Source organism: Eriocheir sinensis, unplaced genomic scaffold (assembly GCF_024679095.1).
Source record: "Eriocheir sinensis breed Jianghai 21 unplaced genomic scaffold, ASM2467909v1 Scaffold23, whole genome shotgun sequence".
NCBI lineage: Eukaryota > Metazoa > Arthropoda > Malacostraca > Decapoda > Varunidae > Eriocheir > Eriocheir sinensis.
The window spans coordinates 1,102,046-1,129,511 of NW_026111532.1; the positions used below are offsets into that span (position 1 = coordinate 1,102,046).

General features: G+C 48.5%; 2 protein-coding genes and 1 long non-coding RNA gene across 11 annotated transcripts in view; 1 reads left to right on the forward strand and 2 right to left on the reverse strand.

The window, feature by feature from the left end:
* Positions 1-21,074, reverse strand: LOC126991011 (oplophorus-luciferin 2-monooxygenase non-catalytic subunit-like). 7 transcript variants are annotated; one of them, XM_050849700.1, is made up of 5 exons: positions 20,968-21,074; positions 17,236-17,797; positions 9,734-9,941; positions 9,376-9,492; positions 1-630 (listed from the first exon to the last, which is right to left on the reverse strand). In XM_050849700.1, the coding sequence occupies exons 1-5, from the start codon at positions 20,979-20,981 to the stop codon at positions 485-487; spliced, it is 1,047 nt and encodes a 348-aa protein (XP_050705657.1). In that variant the 5' UTR covers positions 20,982-21,074; the 3' UTR covers positions 1-484. The 7 variants fall into 7 exon arrangements, with proteins under 7 accessions (XP_050705657.1, XP_050705655.1, XP_050705654.1 ...); XM_050849696.1 differs by lacking the exon at positions 1-630 and adding an exon at positions 8,864-9,038; XM_050849698.1 differs by lacking the exon at positions 9,734-9,941 and having other exon boundaries at positions 17,028-17,797.
* The window catches only part of LOC126991017 (uncharacterized), a 35,028-nt gene continuing 17,078 nt past the window's right edge, over positions 9,517-27,466 (forward strand). Inside the window, exon 1 of one of the 3 annotated variants that reach the window (XR_007744978.1) lies at positions 9,517-9,708. This is a non-coding gene — a long non-coding RNA (uncharacterized LOC126991017). Of the gene's footprint in view, positions 9,709-16,987; positions 17,003-20,070; positions 20,173-27,466 lie in introns of those variants that run through there. The other 2 variants (XR_007744980.1, XR_007744979.1) reach the window with 2 other exon arrangements.
* LOC126991016 (oplophorus-luciferin 2-monooxygenase non-catalytic subunit-like) overlaps positions 19,289-27,466 on the reverse strand; it is an 18,530-nt gene continuing 10,352 nt past the window's right edge. Inside the window, exons 2-3 of the mRNA XM_050849709.1 lie at positions 19,840-19,956; positions 19,289-19,455 (exon numbers count right to left, since the gene is read on the reverse strand). Of these exons, the coding sequence (XP_050705666.1) occupies positions 19,304-19,455; positions 19,840-19,956 (269 nt within the window). The 3' untranslated portion in view covers positions 19,289-19,303. The remainder of the gene's footprint in view (positions 19,456-19,839; positions 19,957-27,466) is intronic.

Consider the following 27,466-nt stretch of genomic DNA (forward strand, 5'->3'; position numbering starts at 1 on the left):
TCACTGGTAAACGTCTTTATAAATTATGTATGAAGGATTCTGATTTTTAGAAAACAATGTATTAAATAATATAATTATAAAGGTCAGGAAGGTATAAACTTGAAGATACTGGGCGGTGTTGGAAGGGTTAGACCCGACACTTTTCAATGACCAGAGGAGTACAACCTATTCCCTGGAGAAGGATGAATGGGTGGTTTCCGAGGAGCAAGGATATTTATCGGGGAGAATAGTAACACATCAACGAGGACAAGAAAAAAATACTACAGCTGTTTAACGACAAAATACATACGACGAAACCTCCTGAAAATATTGACAAAAATAATGAAACATCACCATGCGAAAATCATTTACAGACACGTTCATGAGTAATTAAAACTATAGAACTTGGAGGAAGTACTGCGTATTCGACTCGTGTAGAGGAAGTTCGTGAGGGCGCGTGGCTGGGGTGAAGACAGTAGCGGCGAGGGGTGGCTGGCGCGGCGGCTCAGCTGCAGTGCTCGTGGAACCAGTCTATGGGGAGGTCCACCATATAGGCCCCTCCGTCGCACTTGGTTTCGGCGTGGAAGATGGCCATAAGATCCGCATCGAGCACCAGCCATACCAGGTCACACCCACACACCAGCGGGTTGTCTGCGGGAAGAGAAGAAAGACGGAGTGTACTTTAGACATTTACTGATAGAATACTACCATCTCTCACAACCACTGATGTTAATATTCCATTACTACTGCCACCTCTTCTACAACCACTACTAAGATTACTGCCGCCAACTCTACTTACCTCTCAAGTCGATGGCATTTGCATTGCTGAGCTGAGACACGAGTCCCTCCCAGTCCTCTCGATACAGATAAACGATCAAGTTGTTCCTGAAGGAGATCGTCCCCTCCGCCTCCATGCCTGCAAGAAGGAGTGTAATGCAAAGAGGAAAAGAAAACGGAGAGATTGAGAAGGGAAAGCAGATACTGCTTGAGAGAGGGAGGGAGGGAGGAAAAGGGGTTATTAATAGTGCATGAACTTAGTAAGGAGTTGTGTGTCAAGAAGGGTAACAAGAAGAGGCTTTATCTCGGTCTTCCGTGAACTGCAGCCGCCTGGTGTTGTCCTGACCCTGCACGAAGTACCCAGCGGCGCCACACTCACCCGTCACGGACAGAGGGTGGATCTGGGAGAGGAGTTCCCATCCAAGTACACCGAGGTGAGCGGCTTCAGCTCCGGGTTGATGAAGTCCTCGATGAGGGTCCCCGAGATGCCGTTGTTCTCCAGGTACAGCGTCCTGAGGTACGTGAGCGGGAGGAACACGTTGGGCGGCGTCGTGTCGCCCAGACCCATGTTGTTGAGGCGCAGCTGCTCCAGATAGGGAGTGCCCGTGAAGGCCGTCTGGGTGAGCGTGAGGCCCGTGTTGCCGGACAAGTCGAGGGAGATGAGACCTTCCGTCTCGATGTCCTTCATGGGCCCTGACAGCTTGTTGTACGACAAGTCCAATTCCAAGAGCTTCGTGAACAGGTCCAGCGTCTCGAAAGGGAAGCTGTTGATTTCGTTTCCTCCCATGTTGAGTCGCCAAAGCGTGATATGGGAGTTGACGAGCACCTCTTCCTCCACCGTTTGGATGAACGTGTTGGTGATGTCAATCTCCTCGAAGTTCACTGAACCAAATATGCCGTCAGTCAGGATCACCAGGGAATTGGAGGGGAATGTGGGGTTGATGATGAATCGCTTGAAGTCACTGAAGGCGAAGTGTGTCTGGAATACTTCTTCCAGCCGGTCAGTGGATGTGACATCGGAGCAGTCCATGATTAAATCATAACTATCGGCAATACATACGCAAGGGGCGATAGCACTGTCGAGCGGACAGGGCCACTCCGCCGCACAGAGAGGCGCGGCGCAGAGCACCACCACCAGGGACAGGAGTGACCGGAGCAGCGACATGGTGGAGGAGGCGAGGCACTAACCCGGCCACTCCCACCACCAGCCTTTATAAAGCCCCGGTATCTTATCGCGACACACTGCCAATGCCGGCCACGCACCGCACAGGACGTTTGCACACACACACACACACACACACACACACACACACACACACACACACACACACACAAACACACACTACACACATACACGCGCACACACACACACACACACACACACACACACACACACACACACACACACACACACACACACACACACACACACACACACACACACACATATACACTGCAGTTGTGTGGTCTCCTCACAAAAAGAAGGATATCAGAAAGTTGGAAAGGATACAGAGAATTGCAACTAAAATGGTCCCAGAACTCGAATATGACATATGAAGACAGATTGAAGGAGATGGACTTAATGGCACTGGAACAAAGAAGGGAGAGAGGAGACCTGATCACACTGTATTAGTTGGTAAATAAGTTTGATGAGGAGGATAGAGATGATACCTTTTCAACTGCGAGAACGCAGGGGCTGAGAGGACATGGAAAGAAACTGAATAAAAGAACCTGTTTGAGTGACTTGAAAAAGTATAGTTTTCCACATAGAAGTGTTAACACATGGAACAGCTTGCGGGAAGAAGTGGTGGAGACGAGCAGTGTCCATCAAATGAAGGAAAGGCTGGATGAATGTAGATATGGAGACGGGACTATTAGAGCTAAGCTCGGGCCTTGTAGACTACAAATAGGTAAATACAAATAGGTAAATGCACACACACACACACACACACACAGCCACATACACAAACACACACACGCACACACACACGCACACACACACACACACACACACACACACACACACACACACACACACACACACACACACTCACAGCCACATACACAAACACACACACACACACACACACAGCCACATACACAAACACACACACGCCTCTCTCTTCTTGGAGCCCCCATTCACCCAGACTCCGCTGGCGAAGCGCTGGATAACATCAAACGCCTGACTGAGACCCTCATTCATAGAACTAGCCTTATCAGCAGCCATATGGCTTTGTTCTTCCTGACCAGGTATGCTTCTGTGCCGCGAGCCACCCACCTCATGCGTGCGGCACCGGTATATCTGGCAAGGGATGACCTTAGGGCCATAGACCAGCAGCTATGGGATGCCACATCACGTAGCTGCAACGTGGCCCTCGACGACATGGCCTGGACCCAAGCCTCTCTCCCACTTCGGCTTGGAGGATTGGGCCTCAGACGGTTGGCTGATGTGGCGCTGCCTGCCTACATTGCGTCTGTGGATGCTACGCGAGACCTGGTCTGTACAATCAACCGCCGCCCCACCGGCGACAGACCGGCCCCCCTAGCATCCGCCATCGACGCCTTTACGGCTACGCAATGTCCCACCTTCAACCCTGAAGAGCCCTTACAGCAGCGCCACCTTGACGAGGCAGCCTCCGAACACCGCCTATCCAATCTTCTGTCCCACGCTAACCAGGTTGACAGAGCGCGGCTCCCTTGCTGCCCGGGCTCCTCACAGCGGCGCCTGGCTCTCGGCCCTTCCGTCGAGAGACTCGGCTTCTCCTCCCCGACGAGGCGGTCCGGACAGGAGTAGCCCTGCGACTGAGTCAACACAGCAGCCCCACAGATGTCGCTGCGGAGCCATGGCGGACAGGCTGGGACACCACAACCTGTCCTGCAAGAGAGACCCCGGTCGCCTGCCCCGCCACGCAGCCCTCAACGATGTGGTGTACAGGGCATTGTCATCTGCCGGTGTGTCGGCCATCCTCGAGCCGCGGGGTCTGAACCGCGGCGATGGACGCCGTCCCGACGGCATCCCTATTTACCCATTCACGCAGGGCAAGATGCTAGCGTGGGACGCCACCTGCGTGAACACCTTCGGCAGCACCCACCTCATCGACTGCGCTACCACAGCAGGTGCTGCCGCACGCTCCGCCGAGGCCCGGAAACGGCAGCGCTACGCCGACCTCGGTCAGCGGTATGACTTCATGCCGCTGACGGTGGAGACGACCGGAGTCCTCGGTCCCGCCTTCAGCGACCTCATCAAGACCCTCGGCAGGCGCATCCGAGAGGACGGGGAAAAGCGAAACAGAGTGGCTGCGGCAGCGGGTCAGCCTCGCAGTGATCCGCGGGAACGCAGCAGCGCTATGCCAGCAGCGCCCCACATAAGACCCAACTCGTCCTTTATTTTGTTATTCTTTATGTATAATTCTTTAGTTTTTTGTATTATTTATCTGTAGTATAGTAAAAGATATGGTTGAGTGCCACAGTCATCGGCGTTCCGGCAGGGAATTGCCGATGAATGCGAAAATCTAACTGATTGTTCCCATCACAACTCACACACACACACACACACACACACACACACACACACACACACACACACACACACACACACACACACACACACACACACACACACTCACAAACACACACACACACACACACACACACACACACACACACACACACACACACATATGTTTTTCCTGAAAAACTTAAAATCGCTAAAGTTACTCCCCACTATAATTAGGAAACTGGGCAGATATCAACAATTATATAATTATCGACCTATATCTATTCTACAAACAATTCAACTATTTAGAAAATCATGAACTATTATTTAACTGTCAACACGGCTTTGTGGCTGGTCGTTCTACTGAAACAGCAATTCTTCAGTTTATCTCTAATGTTAATAAGTTTCTGATGAAAAGTTTTATGTTATTGGGCTATTTCTTGACATGTCGAAAGCTTTTGTCTCTTTAAACCACCTAATACTTCTTAGTAAATTACAAAATTTTGGCATTAGAGGTCAACCACTACAACTCTTTACAAGCTACCTCAGTAACAGGATACAAACCGTCTACTGTAATTAAAAAAAATACTCATGCAACTAACTGATTTCTATGGGTGTTCCTCAAGGTTCTGTTTTGGGTCCAATTTTGTTCTTAATTTACATTAATTACAGCTTTTGCTAGCTCCAAGTTCAAGTTTACAATATATGCAGATGACACCACACTTTTATAAGCAGATAAGAACAAACACACCTTGTATTTAAATCTATGTTCAGAATTATTTTCCTTATGTAATTGGATTAAGTATAACCAACTCAAACTCAATGCTTCCAAGACTAATTGCATTTTTTTTTTTTTTTTCAGAACCGATCTCTTAATAATAGCTTAGCCCTTTTAATGTTGGAAAATGAGTTGATAGAGAGAGTAACTTGCACAAAATTTCTTGGTGGTCATAAAGACAAACATCTAAACTGGAAACAGCATATTAAAGACGTATGTGTCAAGCTTTCTAGAAATTGTGGTATTTTATGCAGAATTAGATATGATCTCACAACAGAAGCCATGCTTTGTATTTATTACAGTCTAAGTTACCTGCATATCATTTATTGCATATCTTTGTGGGCATGCACCTGGCCCTCTTTTCTCAACAATTTAATAATTGCCCAAAAGAAATTTTCAAATGCATATTTTTCATTAAAAAAATCGAAACTACTGCCAGTATATTTTCAACTTAAAACTTATTGAACATCCATTCCATCCACAAGTATTTTTTATTACTGTTAGAATTTAGAACTATAAAAAAAAACTACACAGATATATTTAGCTTAATGAACACTTCGAGTAGAACTAGAAATAATAACAACAACCTACTTGGTCCACGCTTAAACACAACACTTTTTAAAAACAGCATTATGTATTATGGCCCCCTTATATGGAACACAATACCAGACAACATTAAAAATTTTATTTGTACCAACTTATTCTTTTTTTAAAAGAAGCTAAAAGTTTACTTATGTGCTCAGAAAAATTTGTAAAATTCTATGTATAACAATAACTGAGGCTTTCATGGATTCTTTTAATTAACTGTAAAGGGAATGGTCTGTATATAGTTACAATTTAGTATATAATCTTACATATATATGTATGTATACTTAGGTTGCCTGTATGTAATATATGTAAATAGATACATAAACCTGTCTGTCTAGGAGCCTGGCCTGGACAGACCGTGCCGTTGTTTGTTTGTTTTCGTTCAGCAGCGCCACCTCAATGAGGCAGCCTCTGAACACCGCCTATCTGATCTGCTGTCCCACGCTAACCAGGTCGACAGAGCGCGGCTCCTTGCTGCCCGGGCTCCTCACAGCGGCGCCTGGCTCTCGGACCTTCCCGTCGAGAGACTCGGGCTTCTCCTCCCCGACGAGGCTGTCCGCACAGGAGTAGCCCTGCGATTGGGCATCCCCACACAGCAGCCCCACCGATGTTGTTGCGGAGCCTTGGCTGACAGGCTGGGACACCGCAACTAGTCCTGCAACAGAGACCCCGGTCGCCTGCCCCGCCACGCATCCCTCAACGATGTGATATACAGGGCTTTGTCATCTGCCGGTGTGGCGGCCATCCTCGAGCCACGGGTCATAGACCGCGGTGATGGACGCCGCCCCGACGGCATCACGATTTACCCCTTCAGGCAGGGCAAGATGCTTGCGTGGGACGCCACCTGCGTGAACACCTTCAGCAGCACCCACCTTATCGACTGCGCTGCCACAGCCGGTGCTGCCGCATGCTCCGCCGAGTCCCGGAAACGCAAGCGCTACGCCGACCTCGGCCAGCGGTATGACTTCATGCCGCCGACGGTGGAGACGACCGGAGTCCTTGGTCCCGCCTTCAGCGACCTCATCAAGAACCTTGGCAGGCGCATCCGAGAGAGGACGGGGGAAAAGCGGGAAACCGAGTGGCTGCGGCAGCGGGTCAGCCTCGCAGTGATCCGCGGAAACGAAGCAGCGCTGTGCCATCAGCGCCCCACATCTGATAGGACCTAAGATCTAACGCGGCTTATTTTATGTTATATATTATGTGTTGTAATTGTATTGTATTGTAGTATTTATCTGTGATATATTATAAGATATGGTTGAGTGCCACCGGCGTTCCGGCAGGGGCCGATGAATTGCAATGAGAACAATTTAAGCAATTGTTCCCATCGTAACTCCCGTCTGGATGGAGGCACACACACACACACACACACACACACACGCACAAGCCATAGCACACCCGGTGATGTCAAAGATTTGGCTGACAATATCAGTAGCTTTTGAAATGGTTAGCGTGCCTGTCTACAAATTCGTTGGTTGGATTCAAATTCCGGGCCGGGCTGATGGAGTGCAGCTCACCCAGCTTTCCGTCTTATCTTCCGGTTTGGTCGATTAATGGGTACAAGAGAGGAAACCTGAGGAAGGTAAACTGGCGTAACCCGGATGTCACACTGTCCCTGCGTCCCGGGCTAGTCAGTCCCGAACCACCACAGGTTTAAGGTTCAGTGCGACGGAGATTAACACCGAGGCCACGCTCAGTTATAGCGTGTACCCCCACCCTTACCTCCCTTGTCGGGGGCCGCCCTGCACCGCCACCGTCAAGCTCTTGAGGATCGTTGAAATTCATCTCAGTGAAAAAGAAAAACATAAAAACCTCAGTGGCTGTGAAAGCTTTGTAAATCTTTTGTTGTTGCTGTTGATGTCCATTGTACTTAGTTTCTTTAAATTCTTCTTACAACTGCTCGGTGTCATGGTAGGTTACCCCTCGCGGCCCTTTCATGAATCTTAGACCTTTGGCTTCTAAGAGCTACGTGGTGGCTCCCGCCATCGCGGAATTTATTGTCTGTTTGTGGAGAAGCAGCAACACAGGAAGTACTCGACCGTGACCCGTAGCTGGGGCGCAATCCGGAAGGTGTGTTTTGTCACAACAACAACAACAACAACAACAACAACAACAACAACAACAACAATAACTACAGGGAAATGAGAACACGCACCGACTAGGAAAGACACATACAGGGATGGACACACACACACACACACACACACACACACACACACACACACACTGGGAGTAACACATAGTGGGAGGGACACATGCAAGGCCTAACACAATCGTTGAAGAAAGCATTCAAGGAGGGACAAATACAGGGTGGTAAGGGCTCGTGCAGGAACGAAAAGAGACGTACAGGGAGGGAAGGACACAGAGAGGAGGGGATACATGCAGAAAGGGGAGTGGATAAGGGGCAAGAAAGGGGCACGGTGGACCCGAGAAGGGCACGTAGTAGCAGAGGGGCGTGGAAGTGGCCGAGGAGGGGGAGTGGACGGTTGTATGAAAGGGGCCATGGACGCGGCATAAAGGGACGCGGCAGCCCTGTGTGGCCGTGAGCGTCACCGCCGGGCACAAGCCGAAGGGAACCAGGCACCTGCGACGAGATAGCTGACGGCGCCGCGGCGGGAGACTCACGTGCCTGCGTTGTGTTCGCTGACCCATGGCTGTACGACCCCCGGATGTAAGACCTGTATCTCTACGACCCTTAGGCATGTAATGATCCTTTGCTTGTTGGCTTGACTGTGTGACTTTAGTGCTAACCTCCTTTGGATGTGCGCTACCCTTACCTGCAACCGCTCCTTATTGGTTCAGTGACTTGAATGACTCGACGTATGGCTTACACGACCCTTATTTGCATGACCCGTGTGTATATACGACGGTTAGGTTACTCATGACCTTTCACTAGTTGATATCCCTCTTTGTAAGGACAATCCTAACATTGAGAAGAGAAAGGTTGAAATAGTACATATAAAAAGATCAGAGAGACAGGCAAGATCTAAGAGGTACTAGGCTGTGCTTGAAAGGGTAAGAGCAGCCCTTATTGCTGTGACTGGTGGAGTGAACGCTTATACCCACGCAGGCTAAGGAACGATGGATGGTTTTCGATGGACACAGACGGAAACTTTTGCCGAGGAGTGTGTGGGCACCTCAGCAGGAACAGTAATCCCTCACACAGCTTTATTTGAACAATATATATTACGGAAACTCCTGAAGATCAAAGCCAAAGAGAATGAAAGAGGACAAGGAAATACTTCACGGACACGTTTAAGTGTATTAGAAACTATGGGAGAGGGCAGTGCTGTTGGAACCACGTAACGGGAAGGTCCGACATCAGGTTTCCCCCGCTACACGTGGTCAGACTGTTGAAGACCCTCATGGCTGACGAGTCTAGAAGCAGCCAATACACGTCACAGCCACACACCAGCGGGTTGTCTGCGGGAGGAAAAGGACACTTGTTTCAACCTTGCCGGCCACCTCCTTCGCTGCTGTACTGCTCCACTGCGTGATGCAACAGTACAGCTACTTTATACCGCTACAGCTGCTGCTGCTGCTACTGACAATGATTATACAAGGTATACAATTAAGAAGAGGAAGAAGAAGACTACTACTACTACTACTACTGATGATGATGATGATAATAAAAATAAAAATAAAGATAAATAATAATAATAATAATAATAATAATAATAATAATAATAATAATAATAATAATAATAATAATAACAATAAAAATTATAATAATAATGATAATAATATTTCAACAACTCACGTCTCATGTCGATGGCGTCGTAACGGGTGAGCCGAGACACGAGTCCTTCCCAATTCTCCTGCGTCAACTGCTGGATCTGGTTGTTGGTGAAGGAGATGATCCCGTTGTCGCTCAATCCTGCAAGAAGGGGGATGTAAGGGACCTTGACTGTGCTGGAGGAAGGGCTGAGATGTTGCCAGTAGAGAGGGAGGGAAAAGGAGAATTAAGTAACACTACATGACCTTAGTCCGGACCATTGTGTCAGAATTGGTTAGGGGGAAACGTCTTCCTTCAGCGACCCGTGGCCCTGCACAGCAGCTGCCTGTCGAGGTCATGGCCCGGCACAGCCGAGAGGTGCAGGGCCTGGCGCCACACTCACCCGTTACGGAAAGCGGGTGGATCTGGGAGAGGGAGTTCCCGTCTAAGTACACGGCGGTGAGCGGCTGAGACAGCGTGCTGATGAAGTCCTCGATGAGGGTCCCCGGGATGCCGTTGTTCTGCAGGTACAGCGTCCTCAGGTTACTGAGCGTGTAGAACACGTTGGGAGGCGTCGTGTCGCCCAGAGCCATGTTGTTGAGGCGCAGCACCTGCAGCTTGTTAGAGCCTTCGAAGACCGTCTCGGTGAGAGTGATGCCCGTGTTGCCGGATAAGTCCAGGGAGATGAGAGCTTTCGTCACGAAGTCCGGCATGACCCCCGAAAACTTGTTGAACGACAAGTCGAGCACTTGCAGTTGCAAGTACAGTTCCAGCGTCTCGAAGGGGAACCAACTGATCCGGTTTCTTGCCAAGTTAAGATGCAACAGCGTGTTGTGGGAGTTGACGAGCGCCTCTTCGTCCACTGTGTGGATCAACGTGTTGGTGATGTCAATCTCTTCGAAGCTCACTGGACCAAACACTCCAGCAGGCAGAGCGTCCAATCCACTGGCAGGGCTGAAGGGATCGATGATGAGTCGCTTAAAGTCATTGAAGGCGAACGGCGTCTGGAATATATCTGCCAGATCTTGACTCCTTTGGACGTCGGAGCAGTCCATGGTTATTTCATAAGTTGTGGAAGCGGTGCATGTGCAGGGGTAAATAGCAACGTCGTCCGGGCAGGGCCACTCCGCCGCCCAGAGAGGAGCGGCGCAGACCACCAGGGACAGGAGTGACCGGAGCAGCGACATGGTGGAGGAGGCGAAGCTTTGACCCGGCCACTCCCACCGCCAGCATTTATAAAGCCCCGTTATCTTATAGCAACAGACTGCCAAGGCCGGCGACGCACCGCACAGGACTTTTGCACACACACACACACACACACACACACACACACACACACACACACACACACACACACACACACACACACACACACACACACACACGCACAAACCACCCCCATTCTTCCTCTTTTCCCACCTTTTCCCACTCCTCCCTTTCCTCGTCTCTGCCTCCCCTCCCCCTTCATCCCTCTCTTCCTTTCTTTATCCCTCTCTTGGCTTTTTCTTCCCTCCTCTTGGTATCCTCCTCCTCCTTTTGTCATTCTCTGTATGTCCCTTTCCTTTCACCTCTGCATATTTCCCTCCCCATCCTTCCTCCCTTCATCCCTCTCCTCGTCTCTTCCTCCCTCGCTTTGTCCTCACATCACCTCTCATTTGCCCTTTCGTCCTCTCCCTTGTAACCAGAATCCCCCCTTCGCTGCCCTTCCCCTCCTCTCGTCACTCCCTCCCTTCCTTCCTCCTCCGTGGAAATCCCCCTTTCGTTTCCCTCATTTCCCACACCTTTCCGAGAATCACCTGTACCTGTTTTCATGGTTATTACCCACCTCCCAAATATCTCCACTTTATCGATCTTTCCCCCCTTCCCCTCCTTCCCCCTTTTCCCCATCCCCAGCACTTTCAACCAGGCAGCACTACAGGAACCGATCGTGCACACTTCCCGTCTGCCGGAGCTCTCATACGGAATCTGACGCAAACATGAGCCAGAATTTACCAGTGTCTACATCTTAGTCTTTCTTTTTTGCATATGTAGAGAGAGAAAAACTGTTATGTGTATATTCATTTTATGTTGGTTTATTTTCGTTTTCAGAGGAAGTGTCTAGTTGTCTCAAGCTTTCTCTGTTTTATTTTCATTTTTTCATTGATATCTGCGTTCGGGGTTTGCCTTGTCTCCGTTCGTTTAGTTTGTCTCCTCTCCTTCATCGCGGTAGAGGAGCTTCTTCGTAATCGTGTTCAAGTCAGGTTTTGTTTCTATAATCAAAAAAGGTGTGATGGTGGTGGTCGTGGTGGTGGTGGTAGTGGTGGTTTTAGCAGACGAAACTCCAGTAGTAGTAGTAGTAGTAGTAGTAGTAGTAGTAGTAGTAGTAGTAGTAATAGTAGTAGTAGTAATAGTAGAAAAATAATCAGTATGGGAGTATGTTGTTTATGGTCATATGCGTTGAGTAGTGTGATGTAGTGTAATGTGCTATGTTGTGGCTGTTGTGATGACGATGGGAAGTGCATTGTCATTACTATAGCACCACCTGTAGCACGTCAGCCTGAAGAAGGGAAGGAGGGATGCTGGGAGAAAAGGGGCGAAAGAATGGAGCAAGTCAAGATCACAAGAAGAGAGAGAGAAGGAAGGAAGGAGGGACGCAGGCAGGGAGAGACAAACGGGCTGAAAAAATAAAAGGAGCAAAAGGAGAATTGAAGGAGCGAGTGAAGTAAGGAGATGTACAGAGAGGGAGACATACAGAAAATTGACTGAGAGGAGAGCGAAGGGCGAAGGGATGGGAGGGTGAAGAAATACTAAGCAGAAGGAACAGAGAAAGGGTGAGAAATAGTTATACAGTTATGCAGAAAGTAACAAAGGAAGAAAGCAATACAAGCAAAGAGGAACAAAGGGAGGGAAGGACACGTACAAGGATTGAAAATTGAGAACAGGACAAGGTTAGCGGCGAAGAGAGGACACAGACAGGGAGTGACAAGGGACAAAACAGAAGAGGGGGAGCGTGCTTGGGTGGCATGGAAGGGCACGGTGACCTTGTAGTCTGGCCATGAGAGTCACCTCGCTGCGCACAGGCCGAAGGGAATCAAGCACCTGCGATGAGATAGCTGACGGAGCCGCAGCGGGAAACTCACGTAGATGCATTAAATCCTCCCCCGCTGACCTCACCCCTCGCTGACCCCTGACCCTTAAACCTTTGATGAACTTAGATTTGCTTAATGGCTCGACTGCATGACTCTTGATGAAACGACCCTTAAACGCTACCCTTAGACGTTTGATGACCTTTGATTTGTGTAAGGGTTCATCTGTATGACTCTTGATTAAATGACCCTTAAACGACCCTCAAACGTAGGATGAACTTAAATTTGCGTAAAGGCGTACGACTCTTGATTGAACGACCTTGCTTTATATGCCCTTTGGCTAATTGGCTTTATGACTCCTGTAGAATATTAAAGGAGAAGTTAAGGACATACGCTAAAGCTGCGCGTGGTCTCTGTGTTCATTTCCGTGACATTCGTCCTCAAGAATTATAGATCTAATATAACCGTTCCGTCTCTGACTCAGCCAATGGAAGTAAACAATGCAAGAATGGCAAATGCTACGTAGGGAATAAATGTGAAACTGCCGGCCTCTTGCAAGGTTTTGGGGCGTCAACTCAAATCATCCAGCTTCATACTATGATAAAACATGTAACTGCATAAAGCCTCTTGAATCCTATGATACAGAGTGTGAACCTTCTTCCTGACTGTAGCAGCGTGACGTCTCTCTGTATGTGGGTGTGCGGAGGTGGCAATTCCGCTGAGGGTAGAAGAGAAAAAAGGTAAAGGGAAGGAGTTGTGAAAAATACTGTCCAAAAGGAAGAGAGAAGGGGCGAGAAATAGCTATACATCTATACATCTATAAACCTATCAACAGTGGTGTTCCTCAGGGCTCTGTTCTATCTCCCACTCTCTTTCTGCTGTTCATTAATGATCTTCTTTCCTAAATGAACTTTCCAGTCCATTCTTACGCCGGTGACTCGACTCTGCATTACTCAACTTCTTTTGATAGAAGTCAACTGAACAGGAACTAGACGATTCCAGGCTGGAGGCTGTAGAACGCTTACCCTCAGACCTTACTATCATTTCCGATTTGGGCAAGAAGAATCTGGTTTCCTTTAACGCCTCCAAAACTCTATTTCTTCACCTATCCACTCGACACAATCTACCCAACACCCATCCCCTGTTCTTCGACAATACTCAACTGTCACCTTCTTCTGCACTAAACATCTTCGGTCTATCCTTAACTCAAAATCTCAACTGGAAACTCCATATCTCCTCTTTCACTAAATCAGCTTCCTCGAAGTTGGGCGTTCTGTATCGTCTCCGCCAGTTTTCTCCCCCGCACAGATGCTGTCCATATACAGGGGTCCTGTCCGCCTTCGTATGGAGTATGCATCACATGTGTGGGGGGGCTCCACTCACACAGCTCTCTTGGGCAAAGTAGAGTCAAAGGCTCTTCGTCTCATCAACTCCTCTTCTCATACTGACAGTCTTCTACTTCTTCAATTTCGCCGCCATGTTGCCTCTCTATCTTCTATCAATATTTTCATGCTGACTGCTCTTTTGAACTTGCTAACTGCATGCCTCCCCACCCTCCCGCGGCCCCGCTGCACTCGACTTTCTACTCTAGCTCATCCCTATACTTTCCAAACCCCTTATGCAAGAGTTAACCAACATCTTCACTCTTTCATCCCTTACACTGGTAAACTCTGGAACAGCCTTCCTTCGTCTGTATATCCTTCTGCCAATGACTAGACCTCCTTCAGGAAGAAAGTTGCCCTTGAGCCGTCTCCTTTGTTGTAAAAAATACAGTGACAAAGGGCTGTTTGAAAGAAGAGAAGAAGGAGGCTGAGGAAAAGGAAGGAGGGGGAAGGAGCGAGAAATAATCGTAACTCCCGTCTGGATGGAGGACACCCCCCCCTACACACACACACACACACACACACACACACACACACACACACACACACACACACACACACACACACACACACACACACACACACACGCACAAGCCATAGCACACCCGGTGATGTCAGAGATTTGGCTAACAATATCAGTAGCTTTTGCAATCTTCCGGTTTGATCGATTAATGGGTAGAAGAGAGGAAACCTGAGGAAGGTAAACTGGCGTAACCCGGATGTCACACTGTCCCTGCGTCCCGGGCTAGTCAGTCCCGAACCACCACAGGTTTAAGGTTCAGTGCGACGGAGATTAACACCGAGGCCACGCTCAGTTATAGCGTGTACCCCACCTTACCTCCCTTTCGGGGCCGCCCTGCACCGCCACCGTCAAGCTCTTGAGGATCGTTGAAAATCATCTCAGTGAAAAAGAAAAACATGAAAACCTCAGTGGCTGTGAAAGCTTTGTAAATCTTTTGTTGTTGTTGTTGATGTCCATTATACTTAGTTTCTTTAAATTCTTATTACAACTGCTCGGTGTCATGGTAGGTCACCCCTCGCGGCCCTTTCATGAATCTTAGACCTTTGGCTTCTAAGAGCTACGTGCCTCCCGCCATCGCGGAGTTTATTGTCTGTTTGTGGAGAAGCAGCAACACAGGAAGTACTCGACCGTGACCCGTAGCTGGGGCGCGATCCGGAAGGTGTGTTTTGTCACAACAACAACAACAATAACTACAGGGAAATGAGAACACGCACCGACTAGGAAAGATACATACAGGGATGGACACACACACACACACACACACACACACACACACACACACACACACACACACACACACACACACACACACACACACTAGGAGTAACACATAGTGGGAGGGACACATGCAGGGCCTAACACAATCGTTGAGGAAAGCATTCAAGGAGGGACAAATACGGGGTGGTAAGGGCTCGTGCAGGGACGAAAAGAGACGTACAGGGAGGGAAGGACACAAAGAGGAGAGGACACATGCTAAAAGGGGAGTGGATAAGGGGCAAGAAAGGGGCACGGTGGACTCGAGGAGGGCACGTAGTAACAGAGGGGCGTGGAAGTGGCCGAGAAGGTGGAGTGGACGGTTGCATGAAAGGGGCCATGGACGGGGCATAAAGGGACGCGGCAGCCTTGTGTGGCCGTGAGCGTCACCGCCTGGCACAAGCCGAAGGGAACCAGGCACCTGCGACGAGATAGCTGACGGGGCCGCAGCGGGACACTAACGTGCCTGCGTTGTGTTCGCTGACCCATGGCTGTACGACCCCCGGATATACGACCTGTATATCTACGACCCTTAGGCATGTAATGATCCTTTGCTTGTTGGCTTGACTGTGTGACTTTAGTGCTAACCTCCTTTGGATGTGCGCTACCCTTACCTGCAACCGCTCCTTATTGGTTCAGTGACTTGAATGACTCGACGTATGGCTTACACGACCCTTATCTGCATGACCCGTGTGTATATACGACGGTTAGGTTACTCATGACCTTTCACTAGTTGATATCCCTATTTGTAAGGACAATCCTAACATTGAGAAGAGAAAGGTTGAAAGAGTTCATATGAAAAGATCAGAGAGACAGGCAAGATCTGAGAGGTACTAGGTTGTGCTTGAAAGGGTAAGAGCAGCCCCTATTGCTGTGACTGGTGGAGTGAACGCTTATACCCACGCAGGCTAAGGAACGATGGATGGTTTTCGATGGCCACAGACGGAAACTTTTGCCGAGGAGTGTGTGGGCACCTCAGCAGGAACAGTAATCCCTCACACAGCTTTATTTGAACAATATATATTACGGAAACTCCTGAAGATCAAAGCCAAAGAGAATGAAAGAGGACAAGGAAACACTTCACGGACACGTTTAGATGTATTAGAAACTATGGGACAGGGCAGTGATGTTGGAACCACGTAACGGGAATGTCCGACATCAAGCTCCCCCCGCTACACGTGGTCAGACTGTTGAAGACCCTCATGGCTGACGAGTCTAGAAGCAGCCAATACACGTCACAGCCACACACCAGCGGGTTGTCTGCGGGAGGGAAAGGACACTTGTTTCAACCTTACCGGCCACCTCCTTCGCTGCTGTACTGCTCCACTGCGTGATGCAACAGTACAGCTACTTTATACCGCTACAGCTGCTGCTGCTGCTACTGACAATGATTATACAAGGTATACAATTAAGAAGAGGAAGAAGAAGACTACTACTACTACTACTACTACTAATACTACTACTACTACTACTACTACTGCTGCTGCTGATAATAAAAATAAAAAATAAAGATAAATAATAATAATAATAATAATAATAATAATAATAATAATAATAATAATAGTAATAACAATAAAAATTATAATGATAATGATAATAATATTTCAACAACTCACGTCTCATGTCGATGGCGTCGTAAAGGGTGAGCCGAGACACGAGTCCTTCCCAATTCTCCTGCGTCAACTGCTGGATCTGGTTGTTGGTGAAGGAGATGATCCCGTTGTCGCTCAGTCCTGCAAAAAGGGGGATGTAAGGGACCTAAACTGTGCTGGAGGAAGGGATGATATGTTGCCAGTAGAGAGGGAGGGAAAAAGAGAGTTAAGAAACATTACATGACCTTAGTCCGGACCATTGTGTCAGAATTAGTTAGGGGGAAACGTCTTCCTTCAGTGACTCGTGACCCTGCCCAGCAACTGCCTGTCGAGGTCATGGCCCGGCACAGCCGAGAGGTGCACGGCCTGGCGCCACACTCACCCGTTACGGAAAGCGGGTGGATCTGGGAGAGGGAGTTTCCGTCCAAGTACACGGCGGTGAGCGGCTGAAGCTGCGTGTTGATGAAGTCCTCGATGAGGGTTCCCGGGATGCCGTTGTTCTGCAGGTACAGCGTCCTCAGGTTATTGAGAGTGAAGAACACGTTGGGAGGCGTCGTGTCGCCCAGAGCCATGTTGTTGAGGCGAAGCACCTGCAGCTTGAGAGAGCCTATGAAGACCGTCTCGGTGAGAGTGATGCCCGTGTTGCCGGATAAGTCCAGGGTGGTGAGAGCTTCCGTCACTATGTCCGGCATGACCCCCGAAATTTGGTTGTTCGCCAAGTCGAGCTCTATCAGCTCCACGTACAGGTCCAGCGTCTCGAAGGGGAACTTGTTGATCTTGTTTCCTCTCATGTTAAGGCGCACCAGCGTGTTGTGGGAGTTGACGATCGCCTCTTCGTCCACCGTCTCGATCAACGTGTTGGTAACGTCAATCTCCTCGAAGCTCACTGGACCGAACACTCCAGCAGGCAGATCGTACAGGGTACTGACAGGGCTTAAGGGATCGATGATGAGTCGCTTAAAGTCATTGAAGGCGAACGGCGTCTCGAATATTTTTCTCAGACTTTCACTGCTGTCGACGTTGGAGCAGTCCATGGTTATTTCATAACTTGCGGAAGCGGTGCATATGCAGGGGTAAATAGCACCGTCGTCCGGGCAGGGCCACTCCGCCGCCCAGAGAGGCGCGGCGCAGACCACCAGGGACAGGAGTGACCTGAGCAGCGACATGGTGGAGGAGGCGAAGCTTTGATCCGGCCACTCCCACCGCCAGCCTTTATAAAGCCCCGTTATCTTATCGCGACAGACTGCCAAGGCCGGCAACGCACCGCACAAGACTTTTGCACACACACACACACACACACACACACACACACACACACACACACACACACACACACACACACACACACACACACACACACACACACACACACACACACACACAGACCACCCCCATTCTTCCTCTTTTCCCACCTTTTCCCACTCCTCCTTTTCCTCGTCTCTACCTCCCCTCCCCCTTCATCCCTCTCTTCCTTTCTGTATCCCTCTCTTGGCTTTTTCTTCCCTCCTCTTGGTATCCTCCTCCTCCTTTTGTCACTCTCTGTATGTCCCTTTCCTTTCACCTCTGCATATTTCCCTCCCCATCCTTCCTCCCTTCATCCCTCTCCTCGTCTCTGCCTCCCTCGCTTTGTCCTCACATCACCTCTCATTTGCCCTTTCGTCCTCTCCCTTGTAACCAGAATCCCCCCTTCGTTGCCCTTCCCCTCCTCTCGTCACTCCCTCCCTTCCTTCCTCCTCCGTGGAAATCCCCCTTTCGTTTCCCTCATTTCCCACCCCTTTCCGAGAATCACCTGTACCTGTTTTCATGGTTATTACCCACCTCCCAAATATCTTCACTTTATCAATCTTTCCCCCCTTCCCCTCCTTCCCCCTTTTCCCCATCCCCAGCACTTTCAACCAGGCAGCACTACAGGAACCGATCGTGCACACTTCCCGTCTGCCGGAGCTCTCATACGGAATCTGACGCAAACATGAGGCAGAATTTACCAGTGTCTACATCTTAGTCTTTCTTTTTTGCATATGTAGAGAGAGAAAAACTGTTATGTGTATATTCATTTCATGTTGGTTTATTTTCGTTTTCAGAGGAAGTGTCCAGTTGTCTCAAGCTTTCTCTGTTTTATTTTCATTTTTTTATTGATATCTGCGTTCGGGGTTTGCCTTGTCTCCGTTCGTTTAGTTTGTCTTCATTCCATCGTGGCAGAGGAGCTTTTTCGTAATCGTGTTCAAGTCAGGTTTTGTTTCTTTAATCAAAAAAGGTGTGATGGTGGTGGTCGTGGTGGTGGTGGTAGTGGTGGTTTTAGCAGACGAAACTCCAGTAGTAGTAGTAGTAGTAGTAGTAATAGTAGAAAAATAATCAGTATGGGACAGGCAAGATCTGAGAGGTACTAGGTTGTGCTTGAAAGGGTAAAAGCAGCCCCTATTGCTGTGACTGGTGGAGTGAACGCTTATACCCACGCAGGCTAAGGAACGATGGATGGTTTTCGATGGCCACAGACGGAAACTTTTGCCGAGGAGTGTGTGGGCACCTCAGCAGGAACAGTAATCCCTCACACAGCTTTATTTGAACAATATATATTACGGAAACTCCTGAAGATCAAAGCCAAAGAGAATGAAAGAGGACAAGGAAATACTTCACGGACACGTTTAAATGTATTAGAAACTACAGGGTAGTGCAGTGGTCGTCGAACCACGGCTTGGGAAGGTCCGTCATCAGGTTCCCCCCGTTACACGTGGTCAGACTGTTGAAGACCCTCATGGCTGACGAGTCTAGAAGCAGCCAATACACGTCACAGCCACACACCAGCGGGTTGTCTGCGGGAGGAAAAGGACACTTGTTTCAACCTTGCCGGCCACCTCCTTCGCTGCTGTACTGCTCCACTGCGTGATGCAACAGTACAGCTACTTTATACCGCTACAGCTGCTGCTGCTGCTACTGACAATGATTATACAAAGAATACAATTAAGAAGAGGAAGAAGAAGACTCTACTACGACTACTACTACCACTACCACTACTACTACTACTACTACTGATGATGATGATGATGATGATGATAATAAAAATAAAAATAAAGATAAATAATAATATTGATGATAATAATAATAATAATAATAATAATAATAATAATAATAATAATAATAATAATAACAACAATAAAAATTATAATAATAATGATAATAATATTTCAACAACTCACGTCTCATGTCGATGGCGTCGTAACGGGTGAGCCGAGACACGAGTCCTTCCCAATTCTCCTGCGTCAACTGCTGGATCTGGTTGTTGGTGAAGGAGATGATACCGTTGTCGCTCAGTCCTGCAAAAAGGGGGATGTAAGGGACCTAGACTGTGCTGGAGGATGGGCTGAGATGTTGCCAGTAGAGAGGGAGGGAAAAAGAGAGTTAAGAAACACTACATGACCTTAGTCCGGACCATTGTGTCAGAATTGGTTAGGGGGAAACGTCTTCCTTCAGTGACCCGTGACCCTGCACAGCAGCTGCCTGTCGAGGTCATGGCCCGGCACAGCCGAGAGGTGCACGGCCTGGCGCCACACTCACCCGTTACGGAAAGCGGGTGGATCTGGGAGAGGGAGTTCCCGTCTAAGTACACGGCGGTGAGCGGCTGAGACAGCGTGCTGATGAAGTCCTCGATGAGGGTCCCCGGGATGCCGTTGTTCTGCAGGTACAGCGTCCTCAGGTTACTGAGCTTGTAGAACACGTTGGGAGGCGTCGTGTCGCCCAGAGCCATGTTGTTGAGGCGCAGCACCTGCAGCTTGTTAGAGCCTTCGAAGACCGTCTCGGTGAGAGTGATGCCCGTGTTGCCGGATAAGTCCAGGGAGATGAGAGCTTTCATCACGAAGTCCGGCGTGACTCCCGCAAACTGGTTGAACGACAAGTCGAGCTCTTGCAGTTGCAAGTACAGTTCCAGCGTCTCGAAGGGGAACCAACTGATCCGGTTTCTTGCCAAGTTAAGATGCAACAGCGTGTTGTGGGAGTTGACGAGCGCCTCTTCGTCCACTGTGTGGATCAACGTGTTGGTGATGTCAATTTCCTTGAAGCTCACTGGACCGAACACTCCAGCAGGCAGATCGTACAGGGTACTGACAGGGGTTAAGGGATCGATGATGAGTCGCTGAAAGTCATTGAAGGCGAACGGCGTCTGGAATATTTATGTCAGCCTTGTACTGTTCTCGACGTTGGAGCAGTCCATGGTTATTTCAAAACTTGCGGAAACGGTGCATATGCAGGGATAAATATCACCGTCTTCCGGGCACGGCCAATCCGCCGCCCAGAGAGGCGCGGCGCAGACCACCAGGGACAGGAGTGACCGGAGCAGCGACATGGTGGAGGAGGCGAAGCTTTGACCCGGCCACTCCCACCGCCAGCCTTTATAAAGCCCCGTTATCTTATCGCGACAGACTGCCAAGGCCGGCGACGCACCGCACAGTACTTTTGCACACACACACACACACACACACACACACACACACACACACACACACACACACACACACACACAGACCACCCCCATTCTTCCTCTTTTCCCACCTTTTCCCACTCCTCCCTTTCCTCGTCTCTGCCTCCCCTGCCACTTCATCCCTCTCTTCCTTTCTTTATCCCTCTCTTGACTTTTTCTTCCCTCCTCTTGGTATCCTCCTCCTTTTGTCACTCTCTGTATGTCCCTTTCCTTTCACCTCTGCATATCTCCCTCTCCTTCCTTCCTCCCTTCATCCCTCTCCTCGTGTCATCCTCCCTCGCTTTGTCCTCACATCACCTCTCATTTGCCCTTTCGTCCTCTCCCTTGTAACCAGAATCCCCCCTTCCCCTCCTCTCGTCACTCCCTCCCTTCCTTCCTCCTCCGTGGAAATCCCCCTTTCGTTTCCCTCATTTCCCACACCTTTCCGAGAATCACCTGTACCTGTTTTCATGGTTATTACCCACCTCCCAAATATCTCCACTTTATCGATCTTTCCCCCCTTCCCCTCCTTCCCCCTTTTCCCCATCCCCAGCACTTTCAACCAGGCAGCACTACAGGAACCGATCGTGCACACTACCCGTCTGCCGGAGCTCTCATACGGAATCTGACGCAAACATGAGCCAGAATTTACCAGTGTCTACATCTTAGTCTTTCTTTTTTGCATATGTAGAGAGAGAAAAACTGTTATGTGTATATTCATTTTATATTGGTTTATTTTCGTTTTCAGAGGAAGTGTCCAGTTGTCTCAAGCTTTCTCTGCTTTATTTTCATTTTCTTATTGATATCTGCGTTCGGGGTTTGCCTTGTCTCCGTTCGTTTAGTTTGTCTCCACTCCTTCATCGCGGTAGAGGAGCTTCTTCGTAATCGTGTTCAAGTCAGGTTTTGTTTCTATAATCAAAAAAGGTGTGATGGTGGTGGTCGTGGTGGTGGTGGTAGTGGTGGTTTTAGCAGACGAAACTCCAGTAGTAGTAGTAGTAGTAGTAGTAGTAGTAGTAGTAGTAGTAGTAGTAGTAGTAGTAGTATTAGTAGTAGTAGACTAGTAGTAGTAGTAGTAGACTAGTAGTAGTAGTAGTAGTAGTAGTAGTAGAAAAATAATCGGTATGGGAGTATGTTGTTTATGGTCAGATGCGTTGAGTAGTGTGATGTAGTGTAATGTGGTATGTTGTGGCTGCTGTGATGACCATGGGAAGTGCATTGTCATTACTATAGCACCACCTGTAGCACGTCATCCCGAAGAAGGGAAGGAGGGATGCTGGGAGAAAAGGGGCGAAAGAATGGAGCAAGTCAAGATCACAAGAAGAGAGAGACAGAAGGAAGGAGGGACGCAGGCAGGGAGAGACAAACGGGCTGAAAAAATAGAAGGAGCAAAATGAGGATTGAAGGAGCGAGTGAAGTAAGGAGATGTACAGAGAGGGAGACATACAGAAGATTGACTGAGAGGAGAGCGAAGGGCGAAGGGATGGGAGGGTGAAGAAATACTAAGCAGAAGGAACAGAGAAAGGGTGAGAAATAGTTATACAGTTATGCAGAAAGTGACAAAGGAAGAAAGGAATACAAACAAAGAGGAACAAAGGGAGGGAAGGACACGTACGAGGATTGAAAATTAAGAACAGGACAAGGTTAGCGGCGAAGAGAGAAGGACACAGACGGGGAGTGACAAGGGACAAAACAGAAGAGGGGAGCGTGTTTGGGTGGCATGGAAGGGCACGGTGACCTTGTAGTCTGACCATCAGAATCACCTCGCTCCGCACAGGCCGAAGGAATCAAGCACCTGCAATGAGACAGCTGACGGAGCCGCAGCCGGAGACTCACGTAGACGCATTAAATCCTCCCCGCTGACCTCAGCGTGACGTCTCTCTGTATGTGGGTGTGGAGGTGGCAATTCTGCTGAGGGTAGAAGAGAAAAAGGTAAAGGGAAGGAGGGGTGAAAATATACTGTGCAAAAGGAAGAGAAGGGCGAAAAATAGTTAAACATCTATACATCTATAAACCCATCAACAGTGGTGTTCCTCAGGGCTCTGTTCTATCTCCCACTCTCTTGCTGCTGTTCATTAATGATCTTCTTTCCTAAATGAACTTTCCAGTCTATTCTTACGCCGGTGACTCGACTCTGCATTACTCAACTTCTTTTGATAGAAGTCAACTGAACAGGAACTAGACGATTCCAGGCTAGAGGCTGTAGAACGCTTACCCTCAGACCTTACTATTATTTCCGATTTGGGCAAGAAGAATCTGGTGTCCTTTAACGCCTCCAAAACTCTATTTTTTCACCTATCCACTCGACACAATCTTCCCAACACCCATCCCCTGTTCTTCGACAATGCTCAACTGTCACCTTCTCTTGCACTAAACATCTTCGGTCTATCCTTAACTCAAAATCTCAACTGGAAACTCCATATCTCCTCTTTCACTAAATCAGCTTCCTCGAAGTTGGGCGATCTGTATCGTCTCCGCCAGTTTTCTCCCTGCGCACAGATGCTGCCCATATACAGGGGCCTTGTCCGCCTTTGTATGGAGTATGCATCACACAGCTCTCTTGGGCAAAGTAGAGTCAAAGGCTCTTCGTCTCATCAACTCCTCTTCTCATACTGACAGTCTTCTACTTCTTCAATTTCGCCGCCATGTTGCCTCTCTATCTTCTATCAATATTTTCATGCTGACTGCTCTTTTGAACTTGCTAACTGCATGCCACCCCACCCTCCCGCGGCCCCGCTGCACTCGACTTTCTACTCTAGCTCATCCCTATACTTTCCAAACCCCTTATGCAAGAGTTAACCAACATCTTCACTCTTTCATCCCTTACACTGGTAAACTCTGGAACAGCCTTACTTCGTCTGTATTTCCTTCTGCCAATGACTAGACCTCCTTCAAGAAGAAAGTTGCCCTTGAGCCGTCTCCTTTGTTGTAAAAAATACAGTGACAAAGGGCTGTTTGAAAGAAGAGAAGAAGGAGGCTGAGGAAAAGGAAGGAGGGGGAAGGAGCGAGAAATAATCGTAACTCCCGTCTGGATGGAAACCCCCCCCCACTACACACACACACACACACACACACACACACACACACACACACACACACACACACACACACACACACACACACACACACACGCACAAGCCATAGCACACCCGATGATGTCAGAGATTTGGCTAACAATATCAGTAGCTTTTGTAACCTTCCGGTTTGGTCGATTAATGGGTAGAAGAGAGGAAACCTGAGGAAGGTAAACTGGCGTAACCCGGATGTCACACTGTCCCTGCGTCCCGGGCTAGTCAGTCCCGAACCACCACAGGTTTAAGGTTCAGTGCGACGGAGATTAACACCGAGGCCACGCTCAGTTATAGCGTTTGCCCCCACCCTTACCTCCCTTGTCGGGGGCCGCCCTGCACCGCCACCGTCAAGCTCCTGAGGATCGTTGAAACTCATCTCAGTGAAAAAGAAAAACATGAAAACCTCAGTGGCTGTGAAAGCTTTGTAAATCTTTTGTTGTTGTTGTTGATGTCCATTATACTTAATTTCTCTAAATTCTTCTTACAACTGCTCGGTGTCATGGTAGGTCACCCCTCGCGGCCCTTTCATGAATCTTAGACCTTTGGCTTCTAAGAGCTACGTGCCTCCCGCCATCACGGTATGTATTGTCTGTTTGTGGAGAAGCAGCAACACAGGAAGTACTCGACCGTGACCCGTAGCTGGGGCGCAACCCGGAAGGTGTGTTTTGTCACAACAACAACAACAATAACTACAGGGAAATGAGAACACGCACCGACTAGGAAAGACACATACAGGGATGGACACACACACACACACACACACACACACACACACACACACACACACACACACACACACACACACACACACACACACACACACACACACACACACACACACACACACACACACACACACACACACACACACACACACACACACACCGGGAGTAACACATAGTAGGAGGGACACATGCTGGGCCTAACACAATCGTTGAGGAAAGCATTCAAGGAGGGACAACAGGGTGGTAAGGGCTCGTGCAGGGCCGAAAAGAGACGTACAGGGAGGGAAGGACACAGAAAGGAGGGGACACATGCAGAAAGGGGAGTGGATAAGGGGCAAGAAAGGGGCACGGTGGACCCGAGAAGGGCACGTAGTAACAGAGGGGCGTGGAAGTGGCCGAGAAGGTGGAGTGGACGGTTGCATTAAAGGGGCCATGGACGGGGGCATGAAGGGACGTGGCAGCCTTGTGTGGACGTGAGCGTCACCGCCGGGCACAAGCCGAAGGGAACCAGGCACCTGCGACGAGATAGCTGACGGGGCCGCGGCGGGACACTAACGTGCTTGCGTTGTGTTCGCTGACCCATGGCTGTACGACCCCCGGATGTACGACCTGTATATCTACGACCCTTAGGCATGTAATGATCCTTTGCTTGTTGGCTTGACTGTGTGACTTTAGTGCTAACCTCCTTTGGATGTGCGCTTTTAGACCCTTCTTTTCTTGTATTAAATCAACTCTTTTATCACTCATTAATTACTCCATAAATGATCTCACCGTCTCGTATCCCTGGTAGCGTGATCCGGCTTAAGTTGTTATTGGAGACTGGAGTTCGGGGATAAACAAGGGAAAAAGAAAATATACATTTATTTAAAATTAAATGAAAGTAATTGCCTTACGCAATATTATATGCTCAGACGATCATAACACTGGCATATTCAGCAATGGATGCAACATATGACAAACTACATGTCTTAAACATAATACTACAATATGTGCTCAGTTGTTGCCAATAATAATAACACTCGTCGTTCCACAAGCAGTGGTTTGTATCTCTCTGCTTACATCACAATCATTATGTACTCTCTTCACAAAATCCTACTACACATTCCTATAGTATAATCTACTACAAGTCACGGAAGCACCAAATACCACACCCAGTGGTTTTACCTTTGCTTTACATCGCAAACAAATAATCACAATCCTGTCCCACTCACAATCCTACTTCAAATCTCCTACATTATAATCTCCAGGACAATACAGTCGGTTTCCCTTAGATTCTCGAATTTCTACTCACGATTAAGATCACAACAGCCATTCTCGGCTGAGTGAGTAGCAGGTCTGCTTGAGGCGAGAACCAAGCTCGGTCTACCTATTCCACTGATTTGTAGGCCACATTTTTCTTTGCTTTAGGCGGACTTACATCCTTGACACGCCCTTAATTTTCTACATAACCAATGGCCAATACTTCCTGTCACACCCATCTGCTCGCTCATTATGTTGTATTGTTTTACTTTTCCTGCTATTCGTGAGTCAGTCTTAAGACACTCCCACAGTGATTTTTCTGTTAAATTATTGGCTCATAACATGTCGCCACGACTGACGTCACGGGTCAGAGTCTTTTTCAATGGTTGTTCACACTTTCTGACCACGCCTACTGGGTATCTGTTTTCTGTATCTGAGTCTGGGTATCTGTTTTCCTTAACCCTCGTTGTTTCCCTCTTTGTTAGTATTTGTCCTATGAGATGTTTACTCTGTACTGTTATGGCTATTCCTCTTGTTTGTTCGTTTTCTGGGTCCTGACATACTTCCCCTTCCGAAAGATCTCGCCCCTGAGATCTCACAGGTGTTGGTGGAGAAGATACGCCTTGCAATGTCTGCACTTGGCTTGAGTCTGAAGTAGGCAGTGTCGTGCATAGCGCAGGACATAGGAATACCCCACGGCAGACGTCACCAGCAGAAGAACCAGGATCACGACATGGCGAAGGCAATCCACCAATGGATTACAGGTTGAAAGGGCTGATCCAGCTCGACCACAGAATTTAGGGGCTGCAAGCCAGCTGTTAGCTCCTGTAGGGGGATGGACTCAGCACTGCGAAGAGAACCTTGCCGAAGCATCAATATCCCATTATCCGTCAGGCTGACAGTATGTCTGTTTACAGGATGGGTAGGGCATGTGAGTGTCAGAGTGATGGGGGAGGCAAGTGAACGGGTCCAGTAGCCAGGACCTTTTATAAACATAGGGGGAAATGTTTTCAAGATTATTGTGTGGCAGAGGTTGATCACTGACTCATGTTTCAAGAAAGCAGCCGATTCACAAGAGGCTGCGTCACTAGCCTCATGGTGGGAGGACAAACTAACATATGGTTATTCTTGTTACAGTGTGTTATACTAGAAAGCATAAAATATATTTTCCTATTCTCACTGAAGGCAATACATCTTGAATCAACACTATACATAAGAAAGTAAGTGCTATTCTGCACAGAAAATGGAAGGGAGTCGATTCGAAAGACATCAAAGGTGTCAATCGGATCTCCTCGCAAAGGTTTGGTGAAATAGAAATTACGAGAATCGTGCAAAGCCG

Coding starts and splice junctions, on each gene's coding strand:
- LOC126991011 (XM_050849696.1), bottom strand. Junction 9,942..17,235: donor TAGGCTCTCTCAAGCTGCAG/GTGCTTCGCCTC, acceptor AACAAGCTGCAG/GTGCTGCGCCTCAACAACAT. Junction 9,493..9,733: donor CCACCCGCTTTCCGTAACGG/GTGAGTGTGGCG, acceptor CCCTTCTTGCAG/GATTGAGCGACAACGGGATC.